The sequence below is a fragment of the Ziziphus jujuba genome, chromosome 1, assembly GCF_031755915.1.
Source record: "Ziziphus jujuba cultivar Dongzao chromosome 1, ASM3175591v1".
NCBI classification, from domain to species: domain Eukaryota; kingdom Viridiplantae; phylum Streptophyta; class Magnoliopsida; order Rosales; family Rhamnaceae; genus Ziziphus; species Ziziphus jujuba.
This window is the reverse complement of record NC_083379.1, coordinates 37,804,363-37,825,508: the sequence shown is the minus strand read 5'-3', so window position 1 is coordinate 37,825,508 and position 21,146 is coordinate 37,804,363. Positions and strand designations below refer to the sequence as shown.

The 21,146-nt window shown below is 32.5% G+C and overlaps 2 protein-coding genes across 14 annotated transcripts; both read left to right on the top strand.

The window, feature by feature from the left end:
* The first annotated feature begins 1,888 nt into the window (after positions 1 to 1,888).
* Positions 1,889 to 10,155, top strand: LOC107431429 (pentatricopeptide repeat-containing protein At4g04790, mitochondrial). Its single transcript, XM_016042338.4, has 16 exons — positions 1,889 to 2,284; positions 2,554 to 2,601; positions 3,193 to 3,837; positions 4,608 to 4,787; positions 4,865 to 4,929; positions 5,717 to 5,824; positions 6,013 to 6,126; positions 6,427 to 6,522; positions 6,648 to 6,746; positions 7,465 to 7,584; positions 8,164 to 8,268; positions 8,815 to 8,970; positions 9,044 to 9,171; positions 9,251 to 9,329; positions 9,428 to 9,645; positions 9,738 to 10,155. Exons 1-16 carry the CDS (start codon positions 2,050 to 2,052, stop codon positions 9,922 to 9,924), a joined length of 2,583 nt encoding a protein of 860 aa, XP_015897824.3. The 5' UTR covers positions 1,889 to 2,049; the 3' UTR covers positions 9,925 to 10,155.
* A 1,975-nt stretch (positions 10,156 to 12,130) lies between these two features.
* On the top strand, positions 12,131 to 21,006 carry LOC107431494 (uncharacterized). 13 transcript variants are annotated; one of them, XR_007243151.2, is made up of 26 exons: positions 12,132 to 12,575; positions 13,112 to 13,175; positions 13,523 to 13,614; positions 13,713 to 13,768; positions 13,908 to 13,983; positions 14,193 to 14,259; positions 14,582 to 14,648; positions 14,815 to 14,881; positions 15,024 to 15,107; positions 15,189 to 15,230; positions 15,362 to 15,517; positions 16,223 to 16,300; positions 16,740 to 16,808; positions 16,898 to 16,963; positions 17,063 to 17,191; positions 17,341 to 17,397; positions 17,671 to 17,760; positions 18,034 to 18,099; positions 18,207 to 18,341; positions 18,449 to 18,517; positions 18,591 to 18,695; positions 18,861 to 18,986; positions 19,764 to 19,822; positions 19,914 to 19,950; positions 20,253 to 20,476; positions 20,675 to 21,006. XR_007243151.2 is itself a non-coding variant. In XM_048481441.2 (26 exons), the coding sequence occupies exons 1-25, from the start codon at positions 12,312 to 12,314 to the stop codon at positions 20,403 to 20,405; spliced, it is 2,208 nt and encodes a 735-aa protein (XP_048337398.2). In that variant the 5' UTR covers positions 12,132 to 12,311; the 3' UTR covers positions 20,406 to 20,423; positions 20,655 to 21,006. The 13 variants fall into 13 exon arrangements, 9 of the variants coding, with proteins under 9 accessions (XP_048337408.2, XP_048337398.2, XP_048337388.2 ...); XR_007243150.2 differs by having other exon boundaries at positions 20,655 to 21,006; XR_007243148.2 differs by having other exon boundaries at positions 20,253 to 20,540.
* The last annotated feature ends 140 nt before the right edge of the window (positions 21,007 to 21,146 follow it).

Here is a 21,146-nt window from a genome sequence, read left to right as displayed (position 1 = left end):
AAAACATGTTTTTGTTTTAAATAGACTACCATATGACAATTTTCCTCTCTTAAATAAGGAAATTTACATTTGGTTCACTATAAACTAGTAGTTCTGTTTACCTGGCAAGCTAAACCTTCATCCATTGTAACAAGTGGTCGGTAAAATGAAATTAGATAAGCGAGAATCAACAAAGTAAAGGGAATCAAAAGTTGATGCGTATTTTATTTTTCCCTTACACTAAGAAGGTTCAAAAGCGTTTAGTTAGCACTAGTACTTCTAATAATTACCAACGGCTTGTTTTCTATTAACTTTGTGTGGTGCCATCTGTAAATAAATTTTCATACTATAATATATCCTTCTCTCTCACAAATCACAATAAAGATGTTCATAGAGGTTGTCTTTACGACCTAATGGCAATACGAACCAACTTCATAGTTAAGTACATAGACATTAATATGACAGCAAAAGAAGGTAAAACTGACAAGCAAATATATACAACAAACAGAGGGCAAGAAATCAAATTAAGAAAAAAAATATACAGAATTTTACTTTGTGTCTGATCCATATATTTCTGTATAAGGTGGATGAAATTTCCATGCAAAGCTAAAGGAGAGTGTTGAAGGTGAAGTTTCCCAAATCCCAGACAGTAACCAGAGAAAATGAAAACAAAGTTTTGGGTTGGTGATCATTTGATGGGTTTGTGTTTGTTTGAGGGTGCAAAGGAAGTATTCAGGGTTTAAATGCAGAGGAAAGTTGGAGTTTGAAAACATAACCATCGCAGACTTTGAAACTGACATGTTTCAGTAAGCATAGTATCCTGTTACTATTATACTCTAATGCCGAGCAACACCAAATACAAAATTCTTTCTGGTATTTTTTGGTTCACCCTCAGAAATTTTAGCTTCTTTTATAGGGCAAAATAAAGTTGGGTCCCGTAACGTAATTTCATTGTCATTACTTTAGTAGCACATTCATATGTATAAATGTAGTACGTGATATATTCCACAACAAGGTTTTTTTTTTTTTTTCTTTTTTTTTTCTCTCCCTCAAATAAAGTATTCCATAGCTGGTTTGTTATATAGCTCGTGTTTTTAGTTTTCTATTTTTGGGTTAGGAAAACAATAAATTACTGGAAAGAACAAGCTGAGCATGTACATTTTCTTATACATATTATATACTTTCAGCTTGAAGCCTTGAAGAACCCGTTTAAATCAAAATTCTATTTTTTTGGGGTCAATTAAACTTCTCTAATTAGTATATGTATATACACACTATAAATATATAATTTCTCAATACGTAAAGCAAAAAACCATTCCTTTCTTGGCAATAAAAATATCTCCTCTCAAACTCAATTCCTTAACATGTTCAGTATCTGAATCTGTTTCCCAATTATAAACAAATTTTCTTATTTACATAGGTGCGCATTTTACTTTTACCCTAGCCACTATGATTTTTTTTAAGAAAAAAGCGAGTGTCAATTTGTTTTGTTTTCTAAGGAACTTCTTAAATTTATATACTATAATATATTTTTTTTTTATGTGATACAGATAAATTAATATAACTCTCCATAAAAAAATTGTATATATATATATATATATATTTTTTTTCGTGTCATGCATCGGATAACGTGATATTTCATACAATATGTACGATAGTATTCTAAACGTCCCTTTGCAAAAGTGTTAAGCTCATAATACCCGTTTAAAGATAAGAGAACTGACTAAATTAGACATGGTAATAATAACGAAAATTTTTTTAAGGCGGCAAAAGGTTTGGACTTTTGTAGTACCATTTGAAATTCGGTGTCATTCGGCAATTTTTTTTATTATTTTTTTTAATGTGAGAAATAAAATACAAAGTTTTAATATATAAATTGATTTTTATTTTTAAAAAAAATTTATAAATTGATCATGCAACTCAATTGTGCAAACGAGCTTTATCAAGCTGTTAAATAAAAACTACGTACACAGCAGCAATCGGATCCGTTATTGAATGATCAAATAAGTTGCAAACAAACAAACCACAGTTGAGAAAGAAGAAGAAGAAGAAGAAGAAGAAAGGGCTCGGATGAGTGCCGTCAAAGGGAGAAGCCTAAGTTCTCTGTTCCTCCGCTCAGGCCCGGCGGTCAAAATCAAATCCAAACCCAAAACCAAACACTCGTCCTCTTCCTCTTCCTCTTGCTTGCCCAAGGCCGACGACGCTAATCCCGAACAGCACGTGTCCTCGCTCGGCGCTTTCACCTCCCAAGACGCCACTAAGCGCCCCATTAATTCCCTGCTTCGGTCTTCAAACTCCACATCTGGTATCTCTCTCAGCTTATATGTATTTGAGAAAAAAAAAAAAAAAAAAAAAGGGAAACTAAATTCTGGGTTTTCAATTTCCGGCTGTTTTGGTTTCTGGGTAGGGGAGAACTTCCCTCAAACTATAAGCTTAATTGTTTAAGCTTTAGTAGAGTGAAATGTTTGGTCTGGGTTAATGGAAATTTTTTTTTTTTTTTTTCTTGTCAACTGAGGAGTAAATGAATAAGTCTGTCCTGTTAAATTGCTATTCTTTTTATATGTTTCAATGCAGGGAATTGTAAGAACCAGCTACCGGATACGATACGCTCTTTGCTGAAGAGTATGTTTCTATGTATTTTATTGCGATAATCCAATTTCTCAACTAATTTATAGTCATTTTGATTTTTGGAGGAAATAGTTACAGAAATTTAATGAAGCTCAGGAATTTGATAAAATACAAATATTCGGTGGTTGGATTGCCCTAATAATTGTTTAAAACCAACAAAGCTTATCACTTTTTACTATGATTTTTTATTTGAAAATGCTAGCTTTTTTAGCATGGCAAGTCAGAAACTTTGTACGTTTTAGTTTCATATGATGTTCTGATATGATTTCTTTTCTTTTCTTTTTTTTTTCCTCAAGAGATAAGAAAGTAGAGAATTTCCTTAGCTATTTCCTGCAATGTTTCCGGTGATTTTTAACTTCCATTAATAGAAAATATCCATTTTTCTGGATATTTCTCTTATTCATTAGCTTTATTGGTCTCATCTTATTGTTTCTGTCCCGTTCAATCATCTATACAAGTTACTTGTGTAATAGCAACGTTATTGTTTACTAAAAGTATCTGTATAGACATGACACCAGGATCTTCTTTGGTAATATTTTGTTTCTCAAAACAATGTTATATCCAAGGTCTTGTATTCTTTGGCAGGCCCTATTTTGGATAATTCACCTGATCTGCTAGAAATTCCTGGTGAGCAAGAAATTCCCGGTGAGAGATCATTGGAAAAAGAATTAGATGTATCATTGTTTGGAGTTGATTTGAAAAATAACATATCATCTCGCCGTAAAGAAGTAAGTCGTCAAAGGAAACAAAAGTGGATTTTCAAATCCTCCCAGGAAAATCGTTTCAATAGCTTGGTTAGAATGTGTGCAGAGAAGCTAGGAACAGAAACTGCCGTTGAGGTTTTTGGTAAGATGGGAAAAGAAACTGGTGTAAAAGAGTATAATGCATTAATAAACATATGCGTAAAGAATGCTAAGGATAGTATTGATGAAGAGGTTGCACTGCAACAAATTCACAAGGCTTTTCTACTTTTTAAATCAATAAAGGAACAAGGTTTTCAGCTAGAAGAGGAAACTTATGGTCCATTTCTTGGATATTTAATTGAGATGGGCATGGTCAAAGAATTCCATTTTTTTTGTGAAGTCATCAAAGGGGAGAATCCCTGTTCACTTTCGAGGTTGGGTTACTATGAAATGCTGCTATGGATCAGAGTTGATAATAAAGAAAAGATTCAAGAGCTATGTAATTACGTTATGACTGGTGATGGGGAAAACAAGTTAAGTTTACTGGGTATGTGTTTCCTCTCTTATTAGCTTAGTTCTGATTCAGGTTATGTTAAACTGATATTTAAAATTATTATACTTAAATCGCTAGCATAAGATTTGCTGAGATTTTATTACTACAACATCCCATGCTAAAACTGAAAAATGATAAAAATTGTTGACAAAATTATGTTTTAATTCCTCTCCTTCATCATGGGAAATCTAGGAAATTTTTGCTTAATTGTTGGGATTCACCTTTTCTGTCACCTTGTTGGAAATTGGTATTCATTTTGCACAGGACCTGATTGTTAAAGTAAGGTTTTTCAACATTAGGTTTCTCTATAAGTTAGAGACCAAATGATGCCTCGGACTTGGAACTGCCTTTTTGTAAAGTTTTAGTTACAAGATTTTATAAAAAAGGAAAAAAAAAAAAAAAAAAGCCTAGAATTTTTTGTTTTTCACTATCGAAGAAGGAAAAGCTAAAATTACATCTTGACATTCACATTATTAATTTTGAAATTGATTTGTCATTTAAATACCCTTTTCAAACTTGATCTGGGTTCAGATTTGAAATCTTTCATAAGCAGGACTATTGATGTCAACCTTCGAATTTAACGATGATAAGCTCTTGACTTCTGCATTTGGCATTTAGCTAATCCAAATATTTGGTTTGGCATTCGTAATGCGAATAAAATTTTTAAAGATATGAAAATAGATACTATTTGTTTATTATGCTTCCCATGGTTAGCACAATGTGGTGACATCATTAAATCTTACTGGATTGGATGTCTGCTGCAGAAAATTATTTGTTAGCACTCTGTGAAAGTGAACGGAAGAAGGAGCTTTTGCAGATATTAGAAGTTGTGGATGTCACAAAATTCTCATCAGTGGAATGTATAGCAAGTATCTTTAACATCTTAGGAAAGCTAATAATGGAGTCATTTGCAGAGAATTTATTCATGGCCTTGAGAGCTTGCGGTGTGTTCCTTTCTTTCCCCTATGGATTTTGATGCCTTTTATATATATTGAGATGTAACTATGTTGGTGTACTGCAGATTATGGAGAAGAAAAGATTACAAAGTTCATCTATAGTTATGTTGTTGGCATTCCAAATTTAGCGGTGAGGAACTTCTCATAAATCATGCTGGTAACTCCTTGAGGCCACAATCCCTAAAAATGGCACTTCTGCTTCTCATGAAGTTTGCTTTCTAGTGAAAGCTGTGGATCCTCTTTATACATGTTTTGGCTTGACATAGACATTATATGATGCTTCTTCCAAAATGGACAAAGCATAGACTTATAAAAGGTTTATTTAAGATCCAATAACATAAAATATTTCCAAAATTGTCGCAAAAAGACTTCTGGGTTTTTCATCCAACTAACTTTGCATATAACCCTTGACTGAAATATTAAAAATGAAAAAGTATGCTGTCCAGAATTGTGTCCTTTGTTTGACAATTATGAAGGTGTTTACATATTAATCTCAAACGACAATCTTTATATTCATTTATTCCCTAGTGAAAATGATTGACACTTGTTTTTGGACCACAAAGTCTTTTCTTAAGATTTCAGCTCTCAGATCCGGCCTTGGACTTTTAAAAGTTAAGCAAAAAGATCTCTCTCTCTCTCTCGCTCTCTCTTATAACAGAGAGGAAAATTGATGAAGTGGAGTTTGATGCTTTAGAAATTGTTTATTATTGTAATTAATTGGAATTGCTCATTAACTGCATTCAGATCTAATTTTTTGTTTTTGGTTATTTGTGAATCCAAATGCTACTTCAACCATAATTAAATGCTTGTTTTGGATAATTCAGTTTTTCTAGAAACAACATTTCATTTTTTTGTCATTTGCAATGTAGAATCACTTGAATATTCTGTATTTCTTACATTATGATTTGGGGTTGAAGGTTGAGGATGTCATTTCAAACTTCAAAAACTTACATGTGAAACTGGAGGTGTCACTTTCATGTGCATCATATGAGAAGCTTATTGCGTATTGTTGTGATTCACATGAGGTATGGATATCTTTTGATTAAAAGAATAGAAAACTAATTTGAACTCAAATGTTTCTTTCCCTATCTTATTTATGTATCTTGGAATAATCTTGTGCTTTGTCAATTACTTCATAAAATATGGTCTGTTGTTTTAATCCATTTGCTGGTTTGAAGATTGCTTGATGTAAATTATGTGTCTCTCAAAATAGGTGCATGTGGCTCTTGATTTGGTCGATGAAATTTGTCAAAAGGGTTTGGACTTGTCCATCGAGGTACTACACTCCATTTTCCGTGCTATGGAAGAGACTTCTAATTTTAATCTGGTAAGATGCAATGTGAATTTTTTTTTTTAACAGTGTTATTTTTAATCTGTTCTGTTTCTGATCTTATCCACCAATTCAGAGAATTTTAGAGTAGTTTGTACTTTTTTGTTGAAGTAATAAGAGAAGTAGAAAAAATAAACTATTTTAATGCCCAGTCTTCATAACTTTTGATGATGTGCCAATTGGAGTTTTAGTTATCTCTTTTGTATTCATGTGGACATTTATAAATTTATTTTCTTTTTTCTTTTGGTGGTTGTCTTTTTTGCTCTGATTTCTCTTCAACCGAATTTAATCATTCAGGTTCACCGGGTCTACTCAGTGATTTGTCACCAGACTTTGAAGCCAAATAATGAAACATTCAGGCTTATGATAACTTTATGCGTCAAAATGAAAGATGTAGGGTTTTCCTTATTTCCCCCACATGTGTGCAAACACATGTGCGTTGGTTTCTTTTTGCTGAGAACTAAGTTTGATAGATAAATCATGCCTCAATATAATGTTATAGACTCCTTTTATTGTAGTTTGATGGTGCATATGGAATGCTCAATGATTTGGAGAAAATGAACTTGAGGCCAACAGCTAACATGTACAATGCCATATTGGGAGGATACTTCAGAGAGGTAGTTTCCTTTGTTTCATCGGATGCTTTTGCTGTTCCTGTGTTTGTTGCAATTGGTTGTTTATGAATGCCCACTGCTTTTTTGTCATGCTATTTGAGAATTAAAGACAAAAAAATTTTGGTTTTCTGTTATTTGATCTATTCTCATATTCACTATCATATCGACTTTCCTATAATATCAAGATTTGAAAGAAGAGGGCTTTCGTTTCATTTCAAAATGTACTCCTTGTTTTTTCTCCTTACCTCTCTCCCCATACCTCCTCCTCCTCCTGTGCAGTAATGAATACCAGATAGAAAGTTTTTAGGAAAATTGAAAATAACATGAGTGTAACTTGCTATGAATGAGCACAGTTTTTTAAGATTAAGGCTTTTGTTGCTTTTGAGTTGAGTTATAGCATCTTCAAGTTGCATGGTTTGTTCAAGGTACACGAGGCTTGATGTAGGTTTTGTATGACCTCTATGATTGTAAGACAGGTGCTGGTTCGTAGTATAGTAATGCTTCCCATAATTGCTGGTATAAAAAGTTGTTTGACAGTCAGGGAGGAGCATGGCTGTTATATTAGACAGTGAAAGGAAGTATACAATCCTAAAAGCAAGCTCTGACACTGGGCTTGCCTTTGCTTCCAACTTATTATATTTCGTTGTTAATTGTATTGATGTTCATGATGATGATAGCTTTCCGTGAATCTTGATACTCTTCTTAATGAAACACACTGCAGAAGAATACATATAGTGCAAAGAAGCTTCTCAAGCAAATGGAAGAAGCAGATGTAAAACGAGATTCCTTGACTTATTGTTATTTACTAAGCAACTGTGAGTCTGAAGATGATATCAAAAAGGTGAAATCCATATTTCAGCCAAATTTTCATGTCTAACTTAATCAAAATTTCTAAGTTTTATTAATTTTACTTTTTTTTGTTCATCCACTGTTTGTATAACTGGTTTATTATTGTTGTTGTTGTTATTATTATTTTTTTAACAAAGAGGGAGGAAAATTCTAAACATCTTGAGTGAAAGTTGTTTCTTATGCTACATGTATGGTGATAATGAGTCCAATATAGACCACATAAAAAATTAAAATTATTACAGTATACAAAAATTCATTATTGGAAGCTACATTCAAGTAGAAATTGAGTCTAAGAAAATGATTTTTTTCTCCTCCAGTTGTATTCGAAGGATGAGAGAGAGAGAGAGCTCTAATTTGGACCGATCAGAGATGTTTTGACATGCATCAGTTATTCAATCAGTGATTATATATGCAAGAACAATTTTGCAAAATTGCTTTTTTAATTTTATTTATTTATTTTTTTCCCTCTTCCATGTAAATTATGTTTATCTCTCACCTTTTCCTTATCAATTAAAGCTTACCTTGGATAAAATTGATCTTAAGAGATGTTGATCTGCATATCTGTTTGTAGTACTATGAAGAGATGAAGCGTTCTGGAATTGATGATACAAAGCATGTTTTCATGGCACTCATAAATGCATATGCAAGTTTGGGACAGTTTGAGAAAGCAAAACAGGTATTAGCCATTTGGCAAGTTGATTAATAGTAAGGCAGGAATTTTTTTTTTCCTTTTTTTTTTTTTTTTTTCTTTTTTGGGGGGTGGAAGTTGTTAAAATGAAGTGTAGGAATTCAGGATGTCGAAGATGTTCACCTTTCTTAATATTGCATTGATATTTTCATGCAATTACTCTTTTCAGATACGGTTTGCCAGCTTCGGTCATACATATCTGACCTACTCTATGTTTCATGAATGCTTATTATCTTTGTATTATTACTTCATGTACCTTTCACACCTTAAGAGCCTATTTTGCTATGAAAAGTCTTTTCTCTCTTTTTCTTTCTTTATTCCTTTAGAATTTGCTAGCATATGCATAGTGAATATGGAACCTCCAGTTTCTTTGCTTTTCCTTCCATGATATTTTACTGTCCTTGAAGATTACTGTATAATTTAAGCGCAAGGTTAACTTTTAATACAACTTTTCTTACTTTTTTCTGTTATAACTAAGCTTTCCATAGTAGTATTTATGCAAAGTTCGATTAATTATGCTCTTTAATGTGGCAGGTAGTTTCAGATAAGGGTATTTCTGATAAAAGCTGGAATGAAATTAATAGTGCACTTGCGCAAGCTCTTTCCGAAAATGGGCAGTGGTTTGATGCACTTGATATATATAAACAGATTGGATCTGCTTTGGAGCCCAAAGCTGTAATCAGTCTTATTGTAAGCTCTTTTAACTCAATGGTTTATGTTTTGTCTTGGAAACGCAAATGACATTCTCGTACTCATTACTTAGGAGAACGTTCCATCTGATGGAGAGTTGAGTACATTGCTCAAACTACTTGAGGAAATAAATGCTTCAAACTATTGGGTCGATGGTTGCTGCAGAGTTATCTTGTATTGTGTTCGATACAAGCATTTAAGGTCCATTAGCATTAAATTTCAATTTGAGTTGATTATTTTTAGCATTATATAATATACTTATTTTTTCAATCTGATTTAGTCCTGCCATCAACTTGCTCAAGCAACTGAGGGATAAATTTTGTAACGACGAATTGGTTCATGAAAGTCTTTTTGATGAGGTTTGCTTTTGTTTTGTTCTGTACATTCATTGTGTTCAACATGCTACTTGAAAAAGGATCTGATATAATCCGCTAAAGCATATTCCCCATATTCATAGGTGTTTTGTCTAATTGGAGATTCAGATCCTACCTATTTGCAAATGGGGTTGGACTTGCTTAGAGTTGTCAAAAATGACTTTGGCATCACCCCTTCACGTAAATGTCTTGACTTTCTTCTCCATGCATGTGTGAATGCCAAAGATCTGCGTAATTCAAAATTGGTCTGGAAAGAATATAAAGAAGCAGGCCTTCCTTACAACATTTTGAATTTCTTGAGGTGAGTAGTAGTAAATGTTTCTTTGTGTTTTGTGTTTCATTTCTTTCTCTTAACATCTCTGTTTCTGGGTTTTAATCTCTGAATTGTTGCAGAATGTATCAAGCATTTTTGGCTGCAGGGGACCATAAGGCTGCAAAGATCTTTCTCACTCACGTTCCTAAAGACGACCCAGATGTTCGGCGTGTCATTAGAGAATGTGAAACAAGTTACAGTCAAATGTCCATCTATACCAGTGAGACTGAGAAAAAGAAGAAAAATAGAAGTAAGACGAGGATTTAACATGATTTAGAATTAACGGTTATGGAGTATAATGTACATATAAATGAGAGCAATTTTTTTTGTCCATTGGTAGAGAAAGAAAGATGAGCCAGCAAGAGCCTTCTATTCTGAATAGGTGTTGCATCCAAGTTGTGTTGGAGTTTTAGTTCTAATATATTAACATTCTTTGAATTCAATCCAAATATCCGACCCTGTTCCTCTTTGATAAATTCCCTTGTTTGGATAACAAAATCTGCCTCCAATTTTTAAAATTTATTTATTTTTCATTTGGTCTTCACCTCCTATTGAAGAATGAAAGCCGATGATAAACGATACTATTTAAATAGGGCCCAAAACGACTTTCACTCTTATAACAATACCCTCTATATTTAATTAAACAAAACAACTTACTCTTATTTTATTTTTATTATTATTATTATTATTATTTGTTTTTTCTGGCACAAAAGAAAAAAATGAATTGAATTGCACAGTAAAATAATAATAATAACCTAATAATAATAATCCTAATAATAATGTGAATTTCTTTATGTTAATAAGAGAGAAGCCACCTTTTTTCCTCCCTTTTTTTTTTCTAAAACCAACAAAAAAAAAAAAAAAAAAAAAAAAGAAGAAAGAACAAGAGAAAGAGTGAAGCCACTTTCCATTTGTAATTCAGACCGGTGCAATTTTATTCAGGGATAAATGTATTTCAGTATCCTTTATAATCACAAATGTTTCAATTAAACTTTCTAAAATCAATTTTGACACATTCATATTTTCTATTTGAAAAATAATTTCAATTTGGTCCAATTGCATTAAATTTATCAGATTCTATCAAATTGAGATCACATGCCCCACGTGACCCCTCAAAAATTATTTTTTATTAATTTTTAAATTTCATGTGTTTATTTTGTAGGAGTAAAAGCAAAAAACACTTTAATACCCTCTAAAATTATTGAATTTCATTTTGGATCCCTAAAATTAATTTTTTTACATTGATAAAGGATATTAGATGTTTAACAAAATTTAAGAGCTAAAAAAAATTTGATGCTAAAAAAATTTTAAGAACACGACAAAAATACCGTATAGTAAAAAAAAAGAAAATTTGAGAGTCTTAAAAAAATACTAGATATTTAAAAAAATTTAAGAGTCCAAAAAAAATACCAACTAGCAAAATAAAAAAAATAAAATTAAAGTAGAATAAAAAAATATCACATATTCAAAAAAATTTTGAGAGCTTCATAAAAGTATAGATGTCCAAACAATTATGAAAGCCAAAAAATTTATGAATAGATATTCAAAAAATAAAATAAAATACCAAAAACCCAAAATGAAATAAGCTAGATGTTAAAATAAAATCTAAAACTATGAAAAAAATCATAAGATAAAAAATACTGGATATTTGAACATTTGATACTTTTATTAGTCTTTCTAATTTTTTTTTTAATATCTAATATTTCTTAATCATGCTTTCATAATTTTTTTTGCCATCTAATATTTTTTAGACTTTCAGATTTTTTTTGAGCCTTTGGTATTTTTTTGATAATGTCAAAATTTTTTTTACTATCCTGTCTTTTTATCGTGTTTTCAAAATTTTATCAGCATTTAATTTTGTTTTTTAACTTTTAGATTTTAATAAATATCTAATATTATTTATCAATGTGAGAAAATTAATCTTATAGACCCAAAATAAAATTAAATGATTTTAGAAAGTATTAAAATGTTTTTTTCTTTTACTCCCACAAAACAAACAAATGAAATTTAAAATAATAAAAAATAATTTTTGAGGATCAGATGCATTTCACATGACCTCAATTTGATGGAATCCATTAAATTTAATATAATTGAACCATATTAAAATAAATTTTCAAATAAAAAATATCAATGTACCAAAATTAATTTTAAAAAATTCATTTGAAACATTTATAATTATAAAAGATATTAAAATATATATATTTTTTTTATTTATCTATTTTTCTCTTATCAGAGTTAGACTAATAGGTAAATATTTCCCTTATCAGAGTTAGACTAATAGGTAAATATCGTTTTTCTTTAATTTTTTAATATTTAATGTTGTAATTTTTTTTATTTTAGGAAATTTATTTAATGTTGTAAAATGTAAATGAACATTTGGGATCTGATTTCCTATCATTTTGGCGACCAAAGTAAGTTTTTTTTTTTTTTTTTTTTTAAGTATTAAAAAAAATAAAAAGAAGGGGAATTCACAGTGGAGGGAAAACCCTTGAACCAACATCAAACGCCAACGTGGTTTTTGTAGAAGAAGAAGCAGCGCGCCCAAAGCTAAAGCTACAGAGAATTAATAATAATAATAATAATAATAATAAACCAGCATTTTGTAGATTCTGATTTTCTGTGTGTGTGTGTTTGGAGAGTGGATAGAAAAAACAATGAACTTGGAAGACGACGACTGGGAACTGAGCGCAGAACAACTTGATTCCCTTGAAAAAGACGCTTTCAACAAGATTGCTCAACAACGCCTTAACCCATCCTCTTTCCCTTCTTCTTCTTCTTCTTCTTCTTCCATTAACCAACAACAACAACAACAACAACAGCAACATGGTTTTAATTCCAACAACCGTACCAACTACAACTACAGGAATTACTTGGAGAGCTTCCCTGCTAAACCCATTGCTGATTCTCGTCCTAACGAGGTAACCCACATGTTTTTCTTTTAGTTTTCCTTTAAACTTTTTATGGGTTTCTTTCAGTTTTTTGGGAATTTCGTATTCTAATTCGTTATAATCCACTATAACGTTGTTGGTTTTCCCTGTTATCATTGAGTCTTCCCTATTCTTGCTTAGGGTTTTTTTTTTCTCTTTTCTTTTAGTTTTTAAATTTAAGTCTCTCTCTCTCTCTCTTCGTTTCTGCTCAAAATTTGACTTTCACTTCAGTACTCTCTTTCAAATTTTTTTTTTTTCTTCTTTAATGGAAACTTGTATTTACATTTGTTCTTATATTAATATATTATGATCCACCCACAAATGTTTTCAAAGAGATTTTTATTATTATTATTATTAATTTTTTTTGGGCTATTTTAGGCGTACATTTACTCACAGATTATCACACGACCAAATTCATCACTTATGCCATAATCTCTTAAGCTGAAAGTAACATTATCACTTTATATGAATTTTTTCACATGCCCAGATAGTGTCTTAATCCTTATCTTCATATTCTAATTATGCAGGCTGACGCTTTGTATTTGAGGTCCAGAGTATTGCCTGCATCAGTCCCAACAAAATCGAACACTGGTTTGTTCCTTCCCTTTTCTCTCATTTCTTATGCTTAAGCTTATTCTTTTAATCTATATATATATAGATATACACACACACACACACACTCTTATAAATGTGTTGTTTACCTACTTGGGCTGCCTTGTCAAGTATGTTACTTTTATCAGATCGTACAGACATATCGCCAAAAGCTCTAAATTGATAATTAGGAAAGGTTGAATGTGGCCGGTGCGAACTGTTTCTTGCTAAACAAGGCAACTCATGATAATGCCCACTGGTCCTATTGTTCCAATGTGGATAATGTTATGCTGACTTGAAGCAGTGTATGCCTATGTTGTGTTATACGTTATTGCTGTTTTTGGCAGAAGATGAACATTCGAAGGAGCTACCTAAGGTCTCTGTCAAATTTTTTCTTCATGCCAGTGGAAATATTGCTGCAAAATTCTCATATGACCCTGTAATTCTTCTGCTTTTCAATAGAATGTACAATTCCATCACTTATCTAACTCTTGTTATGCTTTTGATTTATGTTTTACCTTGCTTTATATTACTCAGGTAGTAGTAGATGCATTCCGCAGGATCCCCAAGGCCACTTGGAATGCGAAAGAAAGGTCATTCTCTTCCCCTCTCTAAGAGGATATCTGTTTTAATATATTGTATGAACTTTGTTTATATGGTTGTGTTTGCAACTGTTGCTTGAAATGTTGTGAAATGGAAGCCTTGGTTGATGTAACAGTTTTGAAACTGCAGGTTATGGATTTTTCCAGCATCTTCATTGTCATTGGTGGAAAAACAACTCAGTGAAATATCTGGTGCTAAAATTCAGGTGATAACTTTTGTCCTCTCAATAATTTTTACTGCAATATTGGTCTTACTTAGATCAGGATTCCCTTGAATTCAGTTAGTACCCACGAGCTTGGCCAAAATTTAGCATTTCCTATTTAATTAATTTACACTGTTTATGTGCCATTTTTCTAATGTACAATCTTTTTAAATGCTTTTCATCATTTTTTTTTTCCCGAGAAAATTTTATAGGTAGAGAACTTAGATCCCTTGGTGCACCGTGCCATTGCTGCGGCTCTTGCTGTTCCAGATCTTCAAGGTAAATGCTGTTTATGCTGGCATAGATTGTCTTTTCTATTATGCTTGTAGTAGATGTGTTAGTATACAACCTTTTATTTGTATTTTTATCGCTTATCACAGTGTGGTAGAAAAATTTGCTGGTAAAATAGAGATCTGGAAACCATGTGCTTTAATATATATAATTTGCAAAATAGGATGTAAGCTCATGAAAGAATATATTTTTCATACTCTATAGGATTGTGTTTCAATATATGTTGCTAGGTTTATACATTTATTGACATCTATTTTTGTGCAATTCTGTTTCTTACATAAATAATCTTGTTTCCTTTGATGTCCTTTAGACCGATATGACAGAATACCCACTAGTATGGAATCAAAGCTCTTGCCATTTCAGCGAGAAGGTGTTAGGTATGTAGTAGCTGTGAATACTTTTCCTTGAGTGCTACAGTTATATGTGGCATGGAACAGTATTTACATTTTTCTGAGGATGTTAATTGATCTTTCTTCCTTGGTTGCTTTAAAGTTATATAGTATCTGACTTTACTCTTTATTTCTATTTATTGTGCTTTTTCAGGTTTATATTGCGACATGGAGGGCGTGCTCTTCTTGCTGATGAGATGGGACTAGGAAAGACTTTACAGGTAATTTATTATTCATGTGAACTCTTTTGGTACCTTAAATAAATACATGCTTATAAGCATGATATTTTATTATTATAATTGAAAATTATTTCATTGTTAGGCAAATTTAATTTTAACATGCAATTCAACATGGATCTTGTAGGCTATTGCTGTAGCTTCATGCATTCGTGACTCATGGCCTGTTCTTATAATGGCACCATCTTCATTGCGTTTACAATGGGCTTCTGTAAGTGCTTTATCAATTTTTATTTTAGTTATTATGAAGGTAGATTTAACCTAATGTGCATGTATTTAATCATTCTTGCAGATGATTCAACAATGGCTGGAGATTCCTCCATCCGATATTCTTGTAATTTTAGTCACTTGTTTATTTAGCTGGATTATTTACAGATTCTTGCAGCTTTGATACCTTTTCTTAATAGGAACTTGAAAAGATTAAACTAAATCTTAACTTTTACCCTAACAAGTTGCTGTGACCAGGTTGTTTTGTCTCAATGTGGGGGATCAAACAGAGGAGGATTCACAATAGTGTCCACAAACTCCAAAGGAACCATTCATCTCGATGGCCTATTTAATATCATCTCATATGATGTGGTCCCTAAATTGCAGAATTTACTAATGGCATCAGACTTTAAGGTAAGATCAGTCAAATGGTTGTGTTTTGTGGAATTTTTGCTCTTTGTTTATGTTGGCAATCTACATATCATTTCATACTTTTACCAATAACCCAACATGCAACACTAAAGAGGTTGATACCAGAAGAACTAGTGGAAACTGGATAAAATGGGGAAGTATTATTTCTGTCTGTGTGTTTAGTTGACTAAAAATGTTATCAAAATTATTAGGCTGATTGGCACCTAGGATGCCAAGTACATTCCTGGTGTAAAATGTGTAAAGTTGGCTGTAAAGCCTGAAAATGGGGATATCTTGATGGATGAGTAAAGGCATCTTTAAAAAAATTTGAAAGTTTCTTATTTTTTAATCAATTATTTAGTAGTTTCTGAAGGGTCAGATTCTTCTTTTTTTGGTTAATGGTATAATGTATTTGTGGATTGTCAGAATTTTTCAGTAACCTAATATATAGTATCCCAATCTTGAATATCTTAAAATTGCTCCTATTTACAATTTCAAACATCCAAACTTGGGCTGGTTTTTGACATTGAAAGTCTTTTACACTACATAATATTTTCTGCCCAGAAGTTAGAACAAGTAGATCCTCTGTAACTGCATGTAAGCGAAACTAGACATGTGTGCATGCCAGCTGGTTCTATTTAGAAGTCCTTTTCTCTTTGTTAATATGAAGATAGAATATGTTGCTAGCAATGATGTATTATTTTTCAGGTTGTGATTGCAGATGAGTCACACTTTTTGAAAAATGCTCAAGCAAAGAGAACAACTGCTTCTGTTCCAGTTATTAAGGTATTTCTTGATCAATGATGGTAACATAGTACCAGCATCCAAGCATGTTTTTATACTGATTCTCCTTTGTACTGAATTGCAAGCCCAATCACATTAATCTACTACCATTCCTTTTCAGCCATAGATTCATTCTGAGTCTCAAATAAATAAAACAGATAAATAATGTACACATAAATACTAGATTTGTTTTCACCGCTGTTCCATTATTAAATAAAGGATGCACAAATTCATCCTTTTAACAGGTTAAAACTATATGAGTAAAAGGCAAGAAAAAAAGAAAGTTGACTGGTAAACCCAGTCATTGCATTTCATATTTTGTTTGTTCACTTTGAATGGTCATTTTTGGTCCACAATGCAATAGAATAAAATTTCAGTGGGACAGCTACATATTTTGATCCTCTCTCTTAACATCTTCCTCTCCCCACTATTACACTTTCAGAAAGCTCAATATGCGATATTACTTAGTGGAACTCCTGCTTTGTCTCGGCCAATTGAATTATTCAAGCAGGTATTTCTGGTGGCTTATTTAGGATATATATGATGCCAATGGTGTTTGGTATTTTAATAATTCTTTACGAGTTTGTGCAAACCTTGCAGTTGGAAGCCTTGTATCCTGATGTATTTAGAAGTGTCCATGAATATGGTAATCGATATTGCAAGGGTGTAAGTGACTATATGATTTTGGTTAAAGGTCTTCTGAAGCATTTAATTTAAAACTATTCCTTTCAATTATAAATTCTGTTGCTGCTATTGATCTTTTAGGGAGTATTTGGAATCTATCAAGGTGCAAGTAACCATGAAGAATTGCATAATTTGATGAAAGCAACACTGATGATTCGCAGACTTAAAAAAGATGTTCTTTCTGAGCTTCCTACAAAGCGTAGGCAACAGGTCAGTATGTCTGTATGACTTTGCTGCAGTGTCTAATCTGCTTATTGACCTGTGACTGGTGTTAGAGCAACTCGTTTTGTGTGTCTTTTGCATGTGGTGGGTGGAAAATTTTTCCGGTCATATGACATTTGTAATTTTTCTGATATCAGGTCTTCGTAGATTTGGCTGAGAAGGACATGAAACAAATTAAGGCATTGTTTCGTGAGGTATTTTTCAACTCATTGTTATTCATTTTCATCATTTCTTGGATTAAGTTGGTTATAATTTTTTTGGAAAGTTCAGAATATGCAGTAATTGGGCATTCAGACAGAACTATAGCTAATTATTGAAAATGATCCTTGCCACTGTAGGATTGTATTTTCACTAACCGTTAAGTTTATATGTATATGTATTCTCTATATCATTCTTATGTGAGTCTGTTATTTCTTTGGTTTATTGTTGCATTGTTTATATTCTTGGTTTAATGTTCTATCTTGCAGTTGGAGGTGGTAAAACAGAAAATTAAGGCCTGCAAATCAAAAGAAGAGGTTGACTCTCTGAAATTTTCTGAGAAGAACCTTATTAATAAGGTAATTACCCACATCATGCTCATAGCCTCATAATGTAGGTCATTTCTGGTGATGCCCCCCCCCCGGCGCCGCCCGGGTCCCTCCCTCCCTCCTTTCCTCTCTTTCTCAAGCTGACAAGAATTTTGATTAATTTCAGTGTAATAGGTGGAGTAATCATCATGATATTTCATATATTTTCACATTCTATTAAAGAAACTAACTTTTCTATTCTCACACTCTCTTCTTCATCCATTATATATGTCCTTCCCTTATCTTCTTCATGCTGAACTTCAGATATATATTGATTCTGCTGAAGCCAAGATCCCTGCAGTTTTAGATTACCTGGCAACTGTTGTTGAGGTACTTCGCCCTCCTGCTCATTTATCTTCTCTTTAGTTATTCTTTAAGCGCTTAATGGCATAAATCTGTATTACAAAGCAATTCATGCTAGGATCCCAAATAAAAAGGTGGGATCAAATTTGTTAATAAGCAGTGTGAATCTCTCCAACATGTTCATCTCGGAGTCAACATGTCAAAATTTTTACTGCTATTCGTCTTTCCTACTGCACTGTATGACATGCTGGAAGGCCCCTTTACTTGCTGTTATGTATCTTTCCAAATTTGTATTCCCTGTGCTTTTCTTTTGTAGTTGCAGCTATGAATAGTTTGGATTAACATGTTTAGATATTTTATGTAATGATTTTTGCAGGCAGGCTGCAAATTTCTCATTTTCGCACACCATCAGCTCATGATTGATTCAATACATCAGTCTCTTCTTGTAAGGCCACCTAAATTGTATTGAAATTTTGCTAAAAATTGATCCATTCTTATGATTACTGCCCAATTTCCAGAAGAAGAAAGTGGGTTGCATTCGAATTGATGGCAGTACGCCTCCAGCATCAAGGCAAGCTTTGGTCACAGATTTTCAGGAAAAAGATTCTATAAAGGCTGCTGTGGTACAGTTTTGCTTTATTTGTTGTTTAAATTGTTTTTGAACTGTTCTCATTGATATTTAGTTTTATGTCGGAACATTTGGATTCAGATGCAGGAGTTGGAATACTGAGTTTGATGTGGATTTGCAATTCAAGTTAAACATTTATATTTTTAATGTCTCTGTGCAGCTATCTATCAAAGCTGGAGGTGTTGGGTTAACTTTAACAGCTGCAAGCACTGTTATCTTTGCAGAATTGTCTTGGACTCCAGGTGACTTAATTCAAGCTGAAGATCGTGCTCATAGAATTGGCCAGGTATTTTTCTAAAGCCGTGGCAATAGTTTTGCATTGGTTAAATATTTTAATTTTATAAACAGTATGTTTTTCAACAGTATTGACTGTTGTGCTTGTTTTTCATCTTACCATAGCCTAAGATGGGATAAGCCCTATTTTCACTGCCATGATGTAATTTTAGTTTGGCTTCATACTATAAGGAAGAGAAATTTGTTTTGGGGGATTGAGATGTGATTAAATTTAACGTCTCTGCATCCTCAGGCGATGGAGAAAATAAAAAGAAATAAGAAAAAAGAAAAAAGAAAACGCGTGATGTGACAACAGTTTGATGCATTTGCCTCGCCCTTTTTTTCTTTTTTTTCTTTTTTCTTTTTTTTTTTTTAATTTCGTTTAGAACTGATGTTCCTATGTAATAAAACACATTATTCTACTTGACCACTTGGCCCTGGCCTGCTTGAATTTCTTGACTAGGATCGATGTTCATTCTTCCCTGATTATTTGACAAGTCAAACTATCCGTATTAAGAGTATCAATCAAACTGCTTTATTTATACTCCTTCCCCTCTTGGTTAAAAAATAAAATAAAATAAATAAATAAATTCTCTGTACATGTTTCTAAGAGTTCAGCTTATTAGTGTTAGTTGGCACAATGGAACATGTCAAATACTGCATCTGTATGATGTTGTATTGCCTTTTAACTGGAAAATTCGCTACCATAGATGATTCTTGTTCATCAATACTTTACATAAAATGGCGCTACATTTCTCCATTTGTTGATACATTTCATTGATGTTATTAGGCATCTTCGGTCAATATATACTACCTGCTAGCAAACGACACAGTTGATGATATCATATGGTACATTCTTGCATAATTGATTCAGATTTGAGCTCTCTTATAATGCAGTCCATTAATGTTTTTGTTAAATTTGGTCCATTATTTTTCCCAGGGATGTTGTTCAGAGCAAGTTGGAAAATTTGGGACAGGTGATTTGCAGCCTCATTTTGTTTGCTTATTCAATTTTATATTTAGTTTGTAAATTCTTCTTTTCCAACCATGTCTTGAATTTTTAATTTTACATAATTCAAGACTGCTTATGCTTAGACACCATATTGCTACAATTCAGTTTGCTCCATTTCGTGCAGTAGCATTCATTCTAGACTGTCCAATATAGGGAGGAAATGTGTTAAAGATATATTCTTTCGTTGTTTGTATTTGGTAGCAATCATGCTTGATTTTCTTTGTTTTCTTTACTGAACCGAATTCCGGATTTGAATTGTTAAATTAGATGCTTGATGGCCATGAGAATACTATGGAGGTTGCAGACTGCCAACCAAGAAGCAGCCCTGCAAAACAGAAAAAGCTAGACTCCTTCATGAAGCGGTGTAACAATGTGGATGACTATGGAAATCAGTCTAAACTCAAAAATCCAAGGCATTGAACCAGTCTGTACAGAATGGTAATATATTTGCACCATGATGCAGCTTCACGGGAATCGGCTAATGGAACATGGTCATTTTTAAAATCCAAGCACATGGTTTCACTTTACCCTATTAGAAACAATATGCTGACAGCCGTAATACTAATTTATTATACATGAATATAGTTCTATCTATTCTTTTTTATTCTGCTTTAGTGTTTCCATTCTATTTAATTGTACTAATTTGAAAAGGTTTTACCATGCCTGAAGCTTTTCAACTTGCAATGAAGGGATTGGTGGAACCTGCCGATTAAAGTTATGAGTTGATGACTTAACCACGGATAGAGACATTGATTCCACGATCCAAATTGAAAATTTTGCTGATAGAAATCCTGGTATAAATCTATGGTCATATGGAACGGGAAGAAGTGACGAATGGAATCATATTGAAAACTTACCCAAAATTTCTTCTCTCTTTCTGATTTGCCTGGTCATTCATAGAAACTGAGGGGCTTGTAAAATGTAACTGACAGAGCTATCCAATACAGCATTGTATGTACTAAAGGCTGCCAATTTATGCCCAACATAGATTTATTTTAAAAGGTAGTGCCTTAAAACTCTACCGTCATACTGCTGGGGGGATTTGGATCTTCCTCATTTCTATAGAAATAGAGGATGTCAACTAAGTTGCATCAAAATAGGTGGGATTGTTTAATCAACAATCCCACCTATTTTGAAAGAATCTTTCGTGAAAAAAAAAAA